The sequence below is a fragment of the Callospermophilus lateralis genome, chromosome 3 (assembly GCF_048772815.1).
Source record: "Callospermophilus lateralis isolate mCalLat2 chromosome 3, mCalLat2.hap1, whole genome shotgun sequence".
In the NCBI taxonomy this organism is placed as follows: domain Eukaryota; kingdom Metazoa; phylum Chordata; class Mammalia; order Rodentia; family Sciuridae; genus Callospermophilus; species Callospermophilus lateralis.
The window spans coordinates 67038618-67056462 of NC_135307.1; the positions used below are offsets into that span (position 1 = coordinate 67038618).

The 17845-nt window shown below is 39.5% G+C and overlaps 1 protein-coding gene and 1 pseudogene across 5 annotated transcripts in view; both read right to left on the minus strand.

Moving 5' to 3' along the window:
* Syne2 (spectrin repeat containing nuclear envelope protein 2) overlaps positions 1 to 17845 on the minus strand; it is a 336103-nt gene that overhangs the window by 68369 nt on the left and 249889 nt on the right. For all 5 annotated transcript variants that reach the window (XM_077109148.1, XM_077109147.1, XM_076850387.2 and 2 more), the window contains 6 exons: positions 15282 to 15478; positions 14209 to 14341; positions 13073 to 13255; positions 12506 to 12652; positions 8280 to 8456; positions 5223 to 5378 (listed from right to left, as the gene is read on the minus strand). In XM_077109148.1, the coding sequence (XP_076965263.1) occupies positions 5223 to 5378; positions 8280 to 8456; positions 12506 to 12652; positions 13073 to 13255; positions 14209 to 14341; positions 15282 to 15478 (993 nt within the window). The remainder of the gene's footprint in view (positions 1 to 5222; positions 5379 to 8279; positions 8457 to 12505; positions 12653 to 13072; positions 13256 to 14208; positions 14342 to 15281; positions 15479 to 17845) is intronic.
* Positions 9859 to 11277, minus strand: LOC143393475 (S-adenosylmethionine decarboxylase proenzyme pseudogene; annotated as a pseudogene).

Consider the following 17845-nt stretch of genomic DNA (forward strand, 5'->3'; position numbering starts at 1 on the left):
GTGTGTGTGTGTGTATGCACGCATGCTACAGACTGAACCCAGAGCCTTGTGTAGGCTAAGCACATTCTCTACCACGAGCTCCACCCCGCCCCTTGGTCTACTCTTTACAAACAATTCCAGAAACCATCAGGAGCCCTCTGTTACAAAGGAGATCATGGACCCAGCAGTCTGAAAACAGCTAAAGGGGGCCAGCAGCGAGACTGCCACTCTTCCCAGAGGAAGGATGGATAGAGGTGCTTACACACGCCTCTCAGGACTGGGGTTAAAGTCCAATTTGGAAAAAGTTTAAACTTTTTATTTATTATTATTAGAGAATTACAAACTTGCTATAGAACATTAGGAAAATACAAAAGCCCTTTGGCATTCAGAGCTCTTATTCTGAGTTCCTTTCAAATCTCCAAATGTACAAATCTGGGAGGTACAGGGGCTCACTTTCTTCAGCATTGTCCTGGATTTCCACCCAGGTATGTGTGATTTGAATGCATGGCCTCCAGTTAGTGACCCTTTGTTCAAGTTTTCTCTCTTGAAGACTGTTTTCAGCAAGAAATAGGGCTTTATAAAATCTTAATCCTTCAAAAGACTCACTGGGTGGGTTCATAAGGAAAGAGGAACCTGAGCTCCTGGCAGGCACATGGGTGCTGGGCAGGCGTGGCTGTGTTTGTACCTGGTGAGGGATTAGTACCCTGGACTAGTCTCACAGGGTGGTACTGAAATGCAGCCCCCACAAAGCTGCCACCTGCCAGAGCCTTCAGCTTATTCTTGAAACACTGAAATCACAAACTTTTTTTTTTTTTTTTTCCAGGACCAGGGATTAAACCCAGGGGCAGTCAAACACCAAGCCACATCCCCAGGCCATTTTTTATTTGGAGACAGGGTCTCGCTAAGTTGCTCAGGGCCTCACTAAGAGCTGAGTCTGGCTTTGGACTTAACAATCCTCCTGCCTCAGCCTCGGAGCGGCTTTTGTTTGTTTGTTTAAATCACAAACTTTGAATCCATGAGTGTCAGGAGTCTCGCATACTGAAAAGTACAAAAAAGAGGGAGAAAAATCTGTTCTATAAGAAACTGATTACTATAGTTGGGAGTGGGACTGGATGACCAGAAGACAGAGTGAGAGGAACCTTCCTTCCACTGTGTGACCCTCTTCCCTTCTCCACTTGGCGCCCCATGAATATACAACATATTACTAGAAAACCTCATTGTGATGACAGTCTTTCTACCAGCGCAGCCCTGAGACGGACTAGTACCATAGGGGCATACTTCCGGGCATTCTGTTTAGGGACTAGTTGTGAAAGCACCCAACAAACCAAGCGGCTTCTCTGAAACAGCTTTGCCAGTGAGACTCACTGAGCCAGTACCTCAAGCTCTGCCAGCCTTTCCATCACCAAGCATCCTCTATCACCAACGTGGAGCTGACTTCTTTCTTAGCACAGGGATAGCTTGAAACATTTTTAAAATACCAACTTGCCCTCCTCCTTAAAAACTCAACTAACCAAAGATTTTGTAAAAACACTTAATATTTGCTATTAAGTTGTTATATTTCCTCCATAACATAAGTTAATGAAGAGGAGGACTATTGAGTAGAAACAGAGGGAAAAAACACAGAGACACACAAGAACACCAAAAAGGCAGTATAAACAATAACTGTGGTAATTATAGCACATGGACACACACACACACACACACACACACACACACACAAAGCCGTTCTTGTTTGTTTTTCTCCTCAGAACAATCTGGATTTAGCTGAGCGATCCTATAGTCTGACCTTGCAACACGGAGGCCTACCAGGACTTTCCAAGTTTGCCAGTTCCCTGCTCCACTGGTAAATAAATCCATTTTACTTTAAGTCTTAACTTGCTACACTCAAAATAGGGTGGCCTAAAGATATCTGTTGATAATCATGGAGATTCACTAGAATTTACAAGTCCAGCCGTGCTTGTATCTGTTCCTGGAGAATTGGTGTTAAATATTTTTTAAATACCTAAATTCCTTTGAAATGATCATGAATGAACTTCTGTGAGTGGTGGGTATTTATGGTACAGCAGCACCAAACTTGAGAGATTAATAATTGTATCTCAGACCGCCTCATTCTAACCAACTACGCAGTTTTCCTTGCTAATGTAATATGCCAAACTCGGCCTCTTCCTATTCATCTAGAACTATTAGGAGCCCTTCAGAATGTTTCAACACTAACTCAAGTCTTAATGCTTCATAAACACCATTCTAAGTTTTCTAGAGTACAGCTACTTTAGCAACAAGCTTTCTGAACTGAAAGATTCTACCCTGGGATCAGTCATGAAATTATTTTCATTTTATTTCCTATAATCAATGAATAGTGAAGAAAAGCAAAAATGACTTTTGCACGAAGCACACTTTTAGGTCTACTAATACAGGGGCTCAAGCAACTCCTAAGCACCCATGAGTTTCCCAGGCAGTGACAGTAGCAAGCCTGCCCTGTGAAACCCCCAGTCTAGTCAAGGACAGACAAGTAGACAGATGAGTTCAGTACGGCCTCAGACACAGGGTGCTATCACAGGCCAGGGAAGCTGATTTCATTCATGCACTTCCATCTCTACCTTATTTTACAGACTTTTATAAAGATGCACCTAAGAAAGCGAGATAAGGAAATTAAAATGGGAAAACAGAAGCTAATGGAAAGTGTGGGGTCCTGTGGGAAGGTGTATAATTGGTGGGCCCAAGGTGAGGTCAGGGTGTTTTGGCTGAGTTCTGACAAAGACAGAGGAGAGCTTGTGTGTGGATGGTAGTAGGAGAGCCTTTGAGGGAGTGTCCAGAATCCTACAGTGAGCAGCAACATAGTGCAACAGCACTGGGGCCCAAACTGCCCATAGTTCAATGCCACATTCAAGTTGGGACTGACAATGGATACTGCTGGCCAGGCACGTGTGCAAATTACATGTAAGAGAAACCATTTCTGATGCAACCCAATACAACCAGATATGCACATGCCAGGTGGTCAGAGTGCATTTGAATTAGGAAACCCTCATTTCAGAGAGGGCCATCAGAGTGCTCTGAGTTCAATGTCTCAATCAACATGAGTCATTTTGCCAAGGAGCACAATGAATGTTAGAAATGCTTTTTTTACTGGTAAAATAATGGGTTATCAAATAGCATGATGAATATTAGAAATGGGTTCTCACTGGTTACAATTATACATACCAAGGTAGGTGGATTGGCTAAACTACTGTGGACACAATTCTCACCCTTATTGGAAAGAACATAACTGCACATAGCCTGTTCCCTTTGCCCTGGGTGACAATCTCTAGAATAAGTTCCTGTGTGGTTCTGTACCCGCCTAACCTCCAAGGTCTCTGGCTGCGGGATGCTTACCATACCAATACTGGATTCTTGTTTCTGGAATGCTGACACGTATGTCCTTCTTGAGCAAGCCTGGGGCACCACAGGGCAGAGAGAGTTGGGCTTCCCAGAACATTGTATGCACTGCCTTTGTTTCTTGCCAGTAAGTATTTCTACAGATAGTAGAATTTGGTCTGTGTTTTTCCAGTGCCAAGGATCAGACCCAGCACCTCGTGCAGGTTAGCCAGTGTTCTGCAATTTACTTAATTACAACTTGGTGGTGAGGTTGCAGGGAGAACAGCTGAACACAAACTTGTTCAGAGGTTAGTGTTATCAAAACAAAATAAGAAGACTGAAAATTGTAGAAGACTTGCTTACTGTTATGTCCATCAGGTGAAAGAAGGTCAGAGAGGGGCCAGAATGCCACCTGAAGCATTTGAACTTCATTCTATGGGCAACATGGAGTCCATGAAGGACTTTTCAGTGGGGCATTGCTGTGGCCTTTTGCATTTCATAAGTATCGCTCCACCTTGGTGTGAAGAATGAATCAGAGAGAAACAGAAGAGGTAGCTGTGATAGGACAGGCCTGTGACAAGAGGGGTCTGGACTAGACCAGTCTGGACAGATGTGGACTGACTAAATAGTAGGGGTAAACTGGGAGGACCTAAAGAGTTACTGGAGGTAGAGGCAAGGATGAGAGCTGCTGCCGGGCTTCTGGAAAGGATGGCCAGCAATAGGCTGAGGAACAGAAGCTTCCCATGGAGGAAAGTTGTGGAATCCAAGATGGCTACAAGAAGACTAATGTGGAGATGGAGGGTAGGGGTTGAGAACAGGATTTAGATAATTTGGAGGGCTGGGGTTGTAGCTCAGTGAGAGAGTGCCCGCCTCGCATATGTGAGGCACTGGGTTCGATCCTCAGCACCACATAAAAATAAATAAAGATATTGTGTCCAACTACAATTAAAAAAAAATTTAAAAATATAAGATAATTTGGAAAGACCTCCTCAGGTGTTCCCTTCCCTCATTTTACATATGCACCATTCTGTAACCTTCTCAGACTTGGGATCTGACCCAACTCTCCAGCTCCATAGTGACGAATGCAATACTTTCACATAGTAGGTGCAGAAGCAGCATAGTGTGTGCCATCCCCAGCCATGGCAACAGTGGAAATGGTGTGTCCCAATAGGGTGGTACTAAAGGAGGATGAGTCCACCCTGGGGAGAGGGCCCCTCAAGGATTGTGTGGCTTGGCAGATAGACAAAATCCTCACACCCAAATGTGACTCAGACACTGGTTCCAAGGACAAGTAGTCCTTTTAAGACACAAGACACAATAGGTAGAAGAAAATTTTCTTCTGATGAAACACAGAATAAAATACTAAGAATAATAGAAAATTCAGAGTAATTTTGCTAATGTTGGACAAAATAAGAAAAATCACAAAAACTGAAAAGGGGGCACCTAAATCAAAATTTCCTGTCAATATATGCCCCCCCCCCTTAAGAGTAATATTGCAACCTCTTGGAAGCAATAATAACCATGAAAATACCTTCTTCTGATTATGTAAAAATGGTACTTGGCCATTATGTAAAACCTATAACTAATTATCTAGTTTATGTAAAAAATTAAGTTATGCAATACACACAATGGCAGTCCCATACAGCCCAGGTGTTTGGGGTCTAACCATTTCGGGTTTGCAGAAGGACACTCTGTGTTCCTAAGCACAAGCTGTACAACAGAATCTCCTAACATGCCTCTCTCAGAAAGCTACCTGTCATTAAGCAACACCCAACTGTAAACACAGGGGAGCTTGCAGGAGTGTCCAGAAACTACAGCACTATCCTTCAGGGACAAGCTTAGGACCCTGCAGCCCTACCCTGTCATGTGGAGGGTGCTCTGCACCTCCTTACCTGACAGTCCAGGAGCACCTTCTCGATGGAGATCACACTTTCAGGTTTTTGTAAAGTTTTCAGCTTCTCTTCTTGTGCTTCCAACCAGTTTTTCAAAATCTGCATTTTGTTTTCATTCTCAGTGATACTTTCCAAAAATTGTTCTAAATGTTGTATCTATAAATGATAAATAAAATTATTATGAAGGGCTGGAGTTGTAGCTCAGTGGTAGAGCACTTGCCTCGTATCCATGAGACACTGGGTTTGATCCTCAGCACCACATAAAAATAAATAAAGATATTATGTCCATCTACAATTAAAAAATATATATATATATATAATTAAAATTATTATGAAAACATTCTTATTTTAAGTCCCATGCTTAAAATGTATATGGCATGATATTTTATTTTATTTTAATTTTTTAAATTGATTTTATTATTATTTAATACACAACAACAATGGAATGCATTACAATCCTTATTATGGTATGATATTTTAAAAGGATTTTTTTTTCTTCTCAAATTTCTAATATTTCACATATTAAGATGTATGAATAATTTTGGAATGAAGATTCATCAGTCAGGAAATTGGATTTAAATTCCTCTTTTAGAAATTTCATATTTAAAGTAAAAGTTAATCTGCTGAGATAACTGGCTGTTTCAGAATTTCATAACAACTATACAAAATAAAATTAGGTTGCTAACATTCAATATTTTTTCTTTGCATTTTCTATAAACATACAAACTGTTTATGGCAATTTTCTTATTCTGGAGTCTTTTAGAGTTGTTTAAAAATTTCTACCAATATCAACAATATCACAATTCAACAATGTGATTAAAAAATCAGTTTTTATTTAACTAAAAATATTTATTGGTGCATTATAATTATACTTAACAGTAGGGTTTGTTGTTACGAACATATAACAACAAATAGATAGAACAATATAACTTGCACATGGTAGAACAATATAACTTGGTCCCCAGAACCTACTCTTTCAATAATTATTTTCTGTTTTGTTTTATGGTACTTGGGATTGAACCTAAGGGGACTCTACCATTGAGCTACATCCCCAGCTCTTTTTATTTTTTATTTTGAGGTAGGGTCTTGTTAAATTGCTGTTTAAATTTTGGCTGGCTTCAAATTTTCGATCCTCTTGCCTAAGCCTCCCCAGTACCTGGGATTACAGGCATGTACCACTGTGCCTGGCAATATTTAGTTTTAATTTTGTAATTCTTCTCATTTCTAATACTCACAATTTTTGTTGCTGTTGTTGGTACTGGGGATTGAATCCAGGCCAGATCTACCACTGAATTATACTCCCAGCCCTTTTTATTTTTGAGACAGGGTCTCACTAAGTTGCTGAGGCTAGCCTCAAATTTGGGATCCTCCTGCCTCAGACTCCCAATTTTGCTGGGATTATAGGCATGGGCTACTGCACCCAGCTTAATATTCACATTTTTAAAATTAGCTTTTAATCATAGTATATATGAAGTTTCATATTGCTTTTCCTATGTTTGAAGGCCTTGCTGAGTTATGACATATGCTAATATTACTTTTAAAGATTGCTCAGTATTTTATCAAATGGACATAGTATCTTTTGATTAATCATTCTCCTAGAGTTTGAAATTAAGGCATTCTGCATTTTTGCAAGTATAAGTAATGTTGAGCACTTCATGCACACTTTTTCTTTTTTTAAGTACCTACTTTAAATAAATAGATAAGAGCTGGATTGCTGGGTTAAGAGAAAAGATGGTTTTTAAAATTTCCCAATGCTTTCCAAAAAAGTAATGAAGCCATTATAGTATCAGCAACATATGAATGTTCACTTTGGGCTTATATTCTTGTTTTATTAACATTTCCTAAGTCGGGCAAGGTGGCACACACCTATAGACCCAGCTACTCAGAAGGCTGAGGCAGGAGGATTGCAAGTTTAAGGCCAGCCTTGGCAAATTAGCAAGAATCTGTCTCAATGTAAGAAAACAAAAGGGCAGGGGATGTACCTCAGTGTTCAAGTGCTCCTGGGTTCAATTCCCAGCACCAAAACAAAAAACAAAACAAATTTTCTAATTTAATAAGTGTATGTTACATCAATTTTAGTTTAAATATCTGATAATCAAAGGTGACATATTTCAGTGACAACTGAATTAATGGGTGGGAGCTTGGCTCCTATTTTGTGAAATGTCTGCTCATGTTCTATGTCTATTCATGTATTTGAATCTTAATTGCATAAATCTATTTGTATGCATTCTCTATACAAACAAGAGATCACACACACACACACTTTATACCATATATTTTTAGTGTATATATACACTACATATATATACTAAATATATGTATACTATATATACTATATATAGTATATATAAATATATACACATACTATACATACATATATATGTTTGTGTATACATACATATATTTTTCAGGAATAAGTTTTTTTCATCTTTTCAAGAATCATGGAGTAAAAAGCCTACCAAAAAGCCACAGGCAATTTTTTCCTTTTCATAATCTTTTCAAGGCTGAAATAGCTTTGGGTCCCTTTTGAACATCTGCTTTCACAGAAAATGTCAAATTCTCTGACCTTTTAGTAGCCTGTCATAATATTGACACCTTTTTAAACAAAAGTTCTCCTCTTTACAGCCTAACTCAATTTCCCACTAAGAAATCTCAACAGGAATATAAGAATTATTTTCATATTCCATTACATGTACCCATAGAGAATGCTAAAACATAGGGTCTATAAAGAGGCTATGATTATTAGGTTCAACTGTAAATCAACCATCTGGATGCTTTTTTGGGGGGGGAGGTGACTGGGGGTGAACCCAGGGACACTTAACCCTTGAGCCACATCCCCAGTTCTTTTTATTTTTTATTTTGAGGCACTAAGGTGCTTAGGGCCTCACTAAATTACTGAGATTGGCTTTGAACTTGAGATCCTCCTGCCTCAGCCTCCTGAGTAGCTGTGATTATAGGATAGGCCACTGTGCCTGGCCTGAATATCTTTTTTAACTTTTTGGAACGTGGTGTTTTACAAAAGCCAAAACATGCCTCCAACCGTGACCTGGAGCATACCTTTTTATTCAGGGTTCCATGCACTCGGTGCCATTGGCGGTTCATCTCCCCCAGGTGCTCTGCAAACTCCGTCCTTTCATAGCGCTTGCTTTCTACATCACAGGTGCTTAACTGAAGCAATGACTGGTTAACAAAGTCAACGATCCACTGTTTATAGTCCATTTCCATTCTGAACTCCTAAAACACACAAAGAAGTGAAATTAAACACGCTAAGTCCGAATGAAGTCCATTAGATGAACTGGATTTCCCCTTGGCTGTACTCTAGGGGGCGCCAAGCTCCCACCCATTAATTCAGGGTGCAGCTGTCAGGAGTTACCTTCTACCTTCCCCAAGTCTTATCAGGAGGCTGCTTTATTTGAGTAGGGATTCTTCTTGGGGATTACATATTCCTGGGAACAGAGAGACTCACTGCTTCAGACTGACTGGAAAGTCCAAGGGAGCACCATATATGGTAGCTACTGTCATCAGAATGTGTATCAGGTCCCTGGAATCTTGTGAGAGAATATGGGAGAGCTACACTGGATTCTGAGTTTCCCTGAGGGCTCATGGAAACAATAGGCTGGAAACAGAAGTTAAAGCTTTCCCAGAAAACCCAGAACACCTTTAAAGAATTTAGGCTGCTTCTTGGTTCCTTGGGCGACAGTCTGTGCCACCCAGGGTGATTTGGATGACTTCACATTCTATAGCAGTCCTAAACCCACTGAAAGGCCAACCAGGTTCCTGTCAAGCCTGCCATTTGTTGGGTTTTATCTGGGAAGGTTCTAACACATCCTATGGAGACAATCCAGGGGGGTCATCACGTGGCATGGGCTAGGTTACTGCAGCCTGAGTAGCCCTTTTATAGCCTCTGCTACCCACTGAGGTTAGGAAGTGTCGGTATGTAAAAACATTTTCTGTTAATATTATACTTGGTGATCAAGCCATTCATCTCCTGCCTATCAGAGACCAGCTCCAGCAACTTGCAAGGTCTTTGAAAGTAACAGCCAGCCTTGTCATTCATCGCTGCATTCCAAGTGATTAGCACACACTGCCTGGCACTGTCTTTTTTTTTTTATGGGTATGAGAGAAAAATTTAATTGCTCTTGCAAAAAAACATCTGTATGAAGTAGAAAGTGGTTTCAATAACATTATAGAGAATATGTTCTAGAAAGTAGTGGAGGTAACTGGATGTAAAATTCTGGCAATAATTTAATAGAACAGGCCCAGATGGTTAGGCTGAGGCCAAAAGCCTTGTCTGTGGGGAATTTGGGATGATAACTGCAGGAATGGTACACTGTGCATAAAGCAAATTGGATTGTTCTGACAAGTGTTGTAAAGTTTCATATAGTAAAAGGTTTCTCCTACATGCACTTGGGTTCACAGCAAGAGTGGACCTGAATACCCCAACACAGAGGAAAGCATTCATGCAAGATATCTAACTCCTGATACAAAGCATACACTTCAATACGATCACATGATCATTACATCTAGGGCCCTGTGCCTAGATGGTGGTGGTTGTGGACAGCATGGCCCTGGTAAGGACATCTAGAAAGCAGCTATCACCTTCTATCTGTATTCTCTTTTTAAGTTTTTTTTTTCCCTACATTTTTCTTAATTCTGCTGTTGTTGCAAACTTCTTAGCAAAACTGGTAAAAACAAAACTGTAATCATTGAACACAGCACTCTTGCAATCAAGACTTTCAAACCTTCAGTCTTCTGGGGTGAAGAAAGCACAGTACGAAATTTAGAACTCTGATTAACAAACAAGGTGGTCACAATGTTTTCCTGGCTTCAAGACTTCCACAACTTTCCCAAGAGGTCATCATAAGAGGGCTGACTTAAGTTTGTTTCTAAGTTAACATAGAAACTACTGGTTCTGGAGGGATGTGAACAGTCCCGTAAGTTCCATCTGATTTCATTCCATTCATTGAATACCCACCAGGATTGAACAGGGTGGCATTGATGACAGAACCTGGAATCAATCAGGTCACAAATTCTACTCCCCTGAGTGACATTCTTTGCAGTAACACAATCTTTCGTGTAGAACTGGTCCATAACTGCTGGGTCAAGCTCACTCGTCAAAATTTCTATCTGACTATTACCCGACTCTCTGGGAAATCCAGAGTACACAAGTATCAAATAGTCAGAATTCATAACGTCCCACACACTATGTGGCTCCACTTGGAAAAACTGCATTAAGAAGCTCTATTTCTTCCTGGAAATTCTGGTTTGGGTATCATTGGTGGGAAGGCTTCATGAAGCTTTGAAATGAGTCAAATCTACTGTAATCCCTAGCAAGCTTCAAGAGGGGAACCAGTGCTTTCAGTAAAAGGGTGGCACCATGTCTTCAAATGAACCATCAATTGGAGACAAACACGATACTCTCACTGAATACATGAGCTTCCTGCTTGCCAGTTTTTATCACATTTATGACTGAACATTGCACATCCTTCAAAAGTACATCACACTCAGATCTTGGGAGAGTGTGAAGATCCCAAGACCCTTGGCTTGCATTGGGTTGCTGGTGGGAGCACCAAACCTCTAGCAGCTTCTCGGGCCCTTGGAAAAAATGTGTAGAGATGGCAAACTACCAACACCCACAGAAAATCAACTAAATTAAATCTCTTCTCCGGCCGCTGGGGATTGTTCCAGCTGTTACTGAAGTTCAGGTTCCTTTTTTTTGGGTATAACTTTATATTACATTTTTAAAAAAAAGGGATTAATAAAAATTTCCCAGCTTTGCATGTGTGAGTGTGTGTGTATATGTGTGTGTGTGTGTGTGTGTGTGTGTGTGTGTGAGAGAGAGAGAGAGAGAGAGAGAATGCCAAAGTTGAATTTGAGTCTGTTGGAAATAGAGGCAGATATAGTTCATTCTCTTATTGTCTGCTGCTTTCCTGTCACAGAGAGTAGAGTGAGCCCTAGCTAGTGCCATTGGCCATACTGTTAAACCTAATGTGCCTTCTTTAAATGTTAATTAAATCTACATGAAATGAAGTACCACAGAGAGGGCCACATTCATATCTGTAGCAGGATATCAGTTTTTTCTTCCTCATTCTCTTGCTGATAGAATATTTATTTCTTTATTTATTTTAATACCAGGGATTGAACTCAGGGACCCTTAACCACCGAGCCACATCCCCAGCCCTTTATTATATTTTATTTAGAGGTAGAGTTTTGTTGAGTTGCTAAATGCCTCTCTAATCTGCTCAGGCTGGCTTTGAACTCGTGATCCTCCTGCCTCAGCCTCCTGAGTTGCTGGGATTACAGGTGTGAGCTACTACATCCAGCCAGAATATTTATTTATTTATTTATCTTTCTTTTTCTTTTTTTTAAATTTATTTCTTACATACATGACAATAGTGGAGTGCATTACATTCATAATTAACTATTCACAGCACAATTTTCCGTAACTCTGTATATAAAAGTATGTTCATGCCAAATTATGCCATTATACATGAACTCTCTTATTTTTTTTTTGCATATGATTCTTAATACACTTTTATACCTCAGTTTATCATATCTCTGTTTGTACAGAATATTTATTAAAACCCACTGGAGGCCAGCTGTTGGGCTAGGTGTGCTATTCTTGGGAGGTGAAGGATAGCCCCTGCTCTCGAGGAGCTCAGTCAAGTTAGAGAAGCAGTTGAGTAAATAAATGATAATTTATAAATAAAAACTAGAGAGCAACATGGAGACATTAACTCAGCACTGTCCCTTAATCCGGCTGGGAGAGCCAGAGTGGATTTGTCAATGAGGAGAACCTTGAGCTGGCTCTTGCAGGATGATTAAGAGGATGTGTGCGGCTAACAGTGGGCAGTGGCAGTCCAGGTCAGAGGTATAGCATGTTGACTGGGGAGGTAAAGGAAGACCTGAGTCCATTAAAAACTTGGATGGGGGCTGGGGATGTGGCTCAAGCGGTAGTGCGCTCGCCTGGCATGCGTGCGGTCCGGGTTCGATTCTCAGCACCACATACAAACAAAGATGTTGAGTCCGCCGAAAATTAAAAAATAAATATTAAAAAAAAAAAGCTTGGATGGTCCTGCAGTGATCAGAGCTATAAAGGAATGCAAGTGAAATAAAAGCCAGTGGACTACCTCATCATTTCTAGAATCATCTACCACCCTATTCTCTACTCCCCAAATCAGTGTTCCTACATTATTTCCCACATGGCTCTGGGTTCAGCATTTCCCTTCCAAGTGATCTGACTTCTTATTTAATGAAAAGACTGTGGCTCCTTGTGTAATTACCTTGAGCTTCTGAAGAAGATTCTTCACTTGAGATTCAGAACTAGGGAAGTGCGCAGAGTCTCCACCTGCAGCCTGATACTCCACGTTGTTCATCCAGCTAATCATTTCTGTGATGGCTTTACGAGATGGCAATTTCTCCATCTGAAGCTGCAAGGACAAAATGATTTCCATTTAATTGTCTACTGTTAACAAAACGAATCAGGGCATCACTAAAGACGGTATCTGGTTTGATATAAGGTCTTGCTACATAATGATGCAGGTTACTCACAAAAAACGAACCCAGCATTCAAGCTCAGAAAATGTGACACCCACAAACAACGGTGAAGACCTTCACATAAATGAACAGAGTGGCACAGATAAACTGAGAAATAAAGTAATTAAGCCCAATTTCTCTGTGAAGAAAGATCTCATTGGAGGACAGTCCAGTAATGAAGACCTCTATATTCAGTGGTGCCAGAGAAAAATAGGTAATGTCAATGAAAATTATTGAGTCAGAAAAATAATTTAAAAAGAGTTGTGAACTAACAAGTGAATGCTGATTTAAATGCTGGGTGTCTAAACACTTACCTGGTGAAGCTTTTCTTGAATATCTGGAAGCTGAGTTATGAGCATGGTCCACTTTTGTTCAAACTGTGCTAAGGAGGCTCTCAGTGTGGCTGTGTCGGTCTCCTTCAGGTGCAGAAGCTGGTTCCCAGTGCTTAAAACTGCAGTCTTCAGGGAGGACTTTCCATCCACTTCCTTGGAAAATTCCTAAGGAAACAGTTGTAAAGAATAGAAACGTTTAAAATTTAAATACAGTCAGAGCAACTGGTTAGAGTGCAAAACTAAATAGAATAAGAGTTTCAATGTCTGTGCACACACACACCCGGCTTTGCCTACCAAGTGTTGGCACTACTCCGTATATTAGATCCACATGGGAGAACAAAAGAGATGGAAATCCTGCCCCTCCAGAAACTTAGAACCTGGTGGGTTTTTTGAAATAGACAAGTTATTTGAGTTTCAGAAGAAACCCTGAAACTCAACTTCAAGTTCAGATTACATGAACCACTTGCAATGAATTTTTAACTAAAATATTTGAAAAATTTCCCATGTATATTCCCAAGTATTTAAAAATTATTTAAATTTTAATACCAAAGTGAAGTGAGTAACGATAGCTACAAAATATATTTTAAAAAAAGGAAAAAAGATAGGAATGACTAAGGGCAAAGATTAAGGGGTCTCAGGAGTGCATTTTACATTACAAAAGTAATCCTCTTTTCCAGAAAAACCCTCAAAACCATAGAACAAAAATCTTTTTAGTAGAAATGTCAGTTCTGTATCCAATAATTTAAAACTGTATATTTATTAACTTAAAACATTCATGAATTAATAATATTACATAGTTGTTTTTAAATTTTTTTGGGGAGGTATTTTCTGTATTTGTAAAGCATGTCCCATGTCAAAGCAAAAGATTTATACATAATATATATTTTAGTGTAAAAGACATTTTTAAATAGTCAATTAAAGATACATTCTATCATTATAAATATACAAATAAACAGCATAAGCAAATAATTCTAAGTTTGAAGGCCATAGATAAAATTACCTCAAATCTTACTCCTTACTCACAAAAGAAGGAAGATTATCACAGCAACCCTGAACCTGTTCCTCTGATAATTTATTTCTGACCAAAAGTTATTTGAACACATTTTATTGCAACTTACAAAAAAATTATTTATGTTGTTTCTGATTGTATCCAAGTCCTGAGACGCATTGAGGGACTGTTCTTTCCAGTGATTCAAAGTTTGCTGAGAAGATTCCAACCACTTGGTTAACTCATCTGAATCTCTGTTGTAACTAACAGGAGCAAAGTGGGAGAAAGGAAATTAGAAAGGTACTCTGATGATGAGGTGTACCACTAGCATATTTCTTCTTATTTTATTTTGTATTTGCCTGTGTTGATCAGCCCTATATTTCAGAAAATCAAAACAATTATAAGGATTATATGATGGATTATTTCATGCCTCAAATGCAAATATCTCTTAATAAATAAAAATAAAATAAAATATTCTTTATTTCTTATTACAGCTACACAAAAGTATACTCCTGTGTAAAAAAGAGATTATTTTTTAATCCATCAAATGTCTTCTATAAATGCATTTAAGTAAACATACAACAAGCATTTGTGCAAGATGTATAATAACAAACTGATGTTGCCTGGATTCAAAAAATTTTTCTCTGATATTTGATAAAAATATCCAAACAAAGTGCTGCTCTTCTTGTCACTTCCAAAACTTGTTTAGGTTAGACAGCTCTCGAGAGGCAGGGATGAGAATGAGGCTTCAATATTCTGTTTTCTGCCGTCCTTGAATGCTTCAAGGTTATCCCAACTGAGCAAAACAAACCCTCTGATGAACTCAAAAGACTTTTCCAAACCATTGTTTTAGCCAAAATCATTTAATTTTGTTTAAATTTTAGAACGTAACAAAGAGGACAGAAAAACTGCAACAGCATAGGATAAAGGCAACATGAACTATTTTATAACACAGTTCCTAGTTTCCATAAATCTATATCAATGTTCTCCAGCCAACTGATTCCTGAGTCTAGCACACCAATATCAGAGGCCTGTATCAGATCCCATTAATCCAGAAGTGGACCCAGGTGCTTTAGATTGTCAAAAAGCACAGCTCAGCATAACCAGGAGACTGCATGCAAAATTTAGTTGACTGCAGAATCCCTCTGAAGTCTTTCTTCACAGCGAAATTTAAAGCCAATCATTTCCAAAGAAAAAACATACCTGAGTAGATGCTTGAGAAGTGTTTGCAGTCTGTGCAGTTCAAGGTCAATCTTCTTGTTCAGGGACAACCACTGCTCTTCCAGTTTGGCAATCTGTCCCTCCAGTTCAGGACAGCTCACAGATGCCACCAGCTGTTTGCCTTCATTTAGAGTTTGGTAGAGCCGGGCATGTTTGCCATCAATGTTTCTTTTTATTTGCTAATAAGTCATGGAGTGAATGATTTTTTTTTAAAAAAATAATCAAGTCTACCAACCTATTCACAAACACAAAAACCTACGTTCCAGGCTACTGAAGAAATGAGAATACTTAAGCAACACTCAGGACTGTAGTCTGGCTGGACAGATGTGATTAATGGGCCCCTTTCATAAGAGGGCCTGATTAATGTGTTTCTATAGAGCAGCTATGTAGCTTAGTACAGGTAAACAAGAAACACGAAATTTGTCGATTAAGTTCCGAGAGTTAATTCTTCCAACTAAAAACAAAAGAAAAAAACAAAACAAGGTGGCAGTCTATTGGCTGCATTCAGCTTGCAGACGGATTTCTCTTTCTTTTTCAAACAAGGCTGGCCTGGACTCAAGGGATCCTCCTGCCTCAGATACCCAAGTAGCTGGGACTATGAGCATAGGCTACTGTGCCTCGTTTTTCAGTCAGGTTTTGATTGATCTCAAGATTATTTTGAAAATCAGGATATTTTACATAGAATTGACATAAAATACAGAAATTAGGATTTCCAGAGCCCGGGGGAAAACCAGAAGATGTAGGGATTGCAGTTCTGCATTGTCCTGTGGCAAAGCCTGGCTGGAAACAAGCAGCCACAGCCTCCTTTAAAAGGGTCTGCTCCCTTCAGTTCTTTCCCACCTCGGTCCTCACAAGCCTGACTGCAGACCCAGTCAGGATTCCTCATTCCTGCTCCCCAGCCTGGCCCCTGCGGACACTGCAGACTGAGCCCCACATATGAAAGCGATAAATATAAAAGATGCAAATACCAGGGGAAAATCATTTCTACAGTTTTCCGAATATAAGGATTTAGGAGAGAGAAAGAGAACTTCAGAAGAATAAATTAAATCAGCACATCATTCAACTCAAGTCATGAAAAGAAAAAGAAAAAATCTTCAAAACTGCAAATACAATGACCCCCTGAAGAGAACTGTCTTAAGGCAATTATCTTCCACAAGCTGGGTTCAGCTAATCTCACTTATCCTGATGGCTGTTTAACCTTTAAAATACAAATTATTATCAAAATAGAACTTTTGCGATTTTCCAATTCACTTAAACCTTTTTAAAAAATTACCTGAATATTTCATTCCAACTCCCCTTCCTCCTTTTATAATCCTTTCTCCTCCTTCCTGAGCTTAAAGGCCAGAAAAAAAATCCAACATCAATTTTTTAAAAACGTCCTAGTTTTCTAAGCCTAAGTGCCAGACGTTTCACCATTACAGTATCTTGAAGTTTCCTCAATTTCATACCTGGGAGACAGACTTGATACACACAAACCTCTCCATGATTATAAGGACCAAGATTGGCCTCAGGAAGCCTATTTGTGTGAAGGGTTTTATGGGATGTCTTCTTTTAGTATAGCAAATTTATTTAAAAGACTTAGAACAATGATTTCTTTTTTAAAAAAAATACTTTAAACTTAAGGGAACCGTAATCACATTTTAAGGGATGTGGTCACTTTTGGGGGAGGTCGGGAACAGATAATGAGGCTCATTAGATGGCTAATATTACTTCTTACTATGGTATGGTTTAAAATACTGTTTTCGACTGTGTTCTTTCAGCTGTGAGATGGCATGCTCTGTATCCCCAGGCCTGCACCCACTCACCCCCTGGGAAGACCCAGATTCATCTACTCCAGGCTCTCTGGGATGCTGGAGGGTATAAACAGTGCCCCGACCTCTGGAAAGTGTTATCAGCAGGGCACTGCCATGCATCTCGCTTTCACTTCCCATCCCACCTCATCAGGCACAAAGCCGACTTTTGAAGTTTCCGTGTTGATCCTTGGTGATTTTCTCTAGCAGCACAACTCAAATTCTGACTGTGTATCTTCTACAGGTAAAACTGAGTATTTTAAGCTTCTGATGGAAGAATTTGAAACTTGTTTTTGTCTTAGTCTTATTCTCAATGCCACCAGAAATCATATTAATGTTTTATCTTTTCTATGACGTCAAAATTGGAGACACAGACCCTTCTATAATAACTGAACCAAAAATGACACAAGAAATGCTTAAAAGTCTTTTTTAAAATATTGCAGGAGGCAACAGATTCTGCCTGTCTCTTGGGCTAGGTCCCATCAGGGCTTCATTGCAGTAAGAAAGCTAAATATATGTTTATTCCATTCTCAGCGGGTTTCTATACTAGTAGTATATTGCTATTCACCTCCTGAGACAGGTGGGACTGGCTAACTTCTCTGTTCTCAACAAAGAAACCAAGGTTTCGGAGGTAGTAAGGTCACAAAAGTGATAAGTGATGGAACAGGATTTGAATTAGTCTTCAACCCAAGCCCAACAGGTGGCTATGCTGAGGAGCCCACATGGAGCCTGCAGTATCCCTACACTTGTCTACCT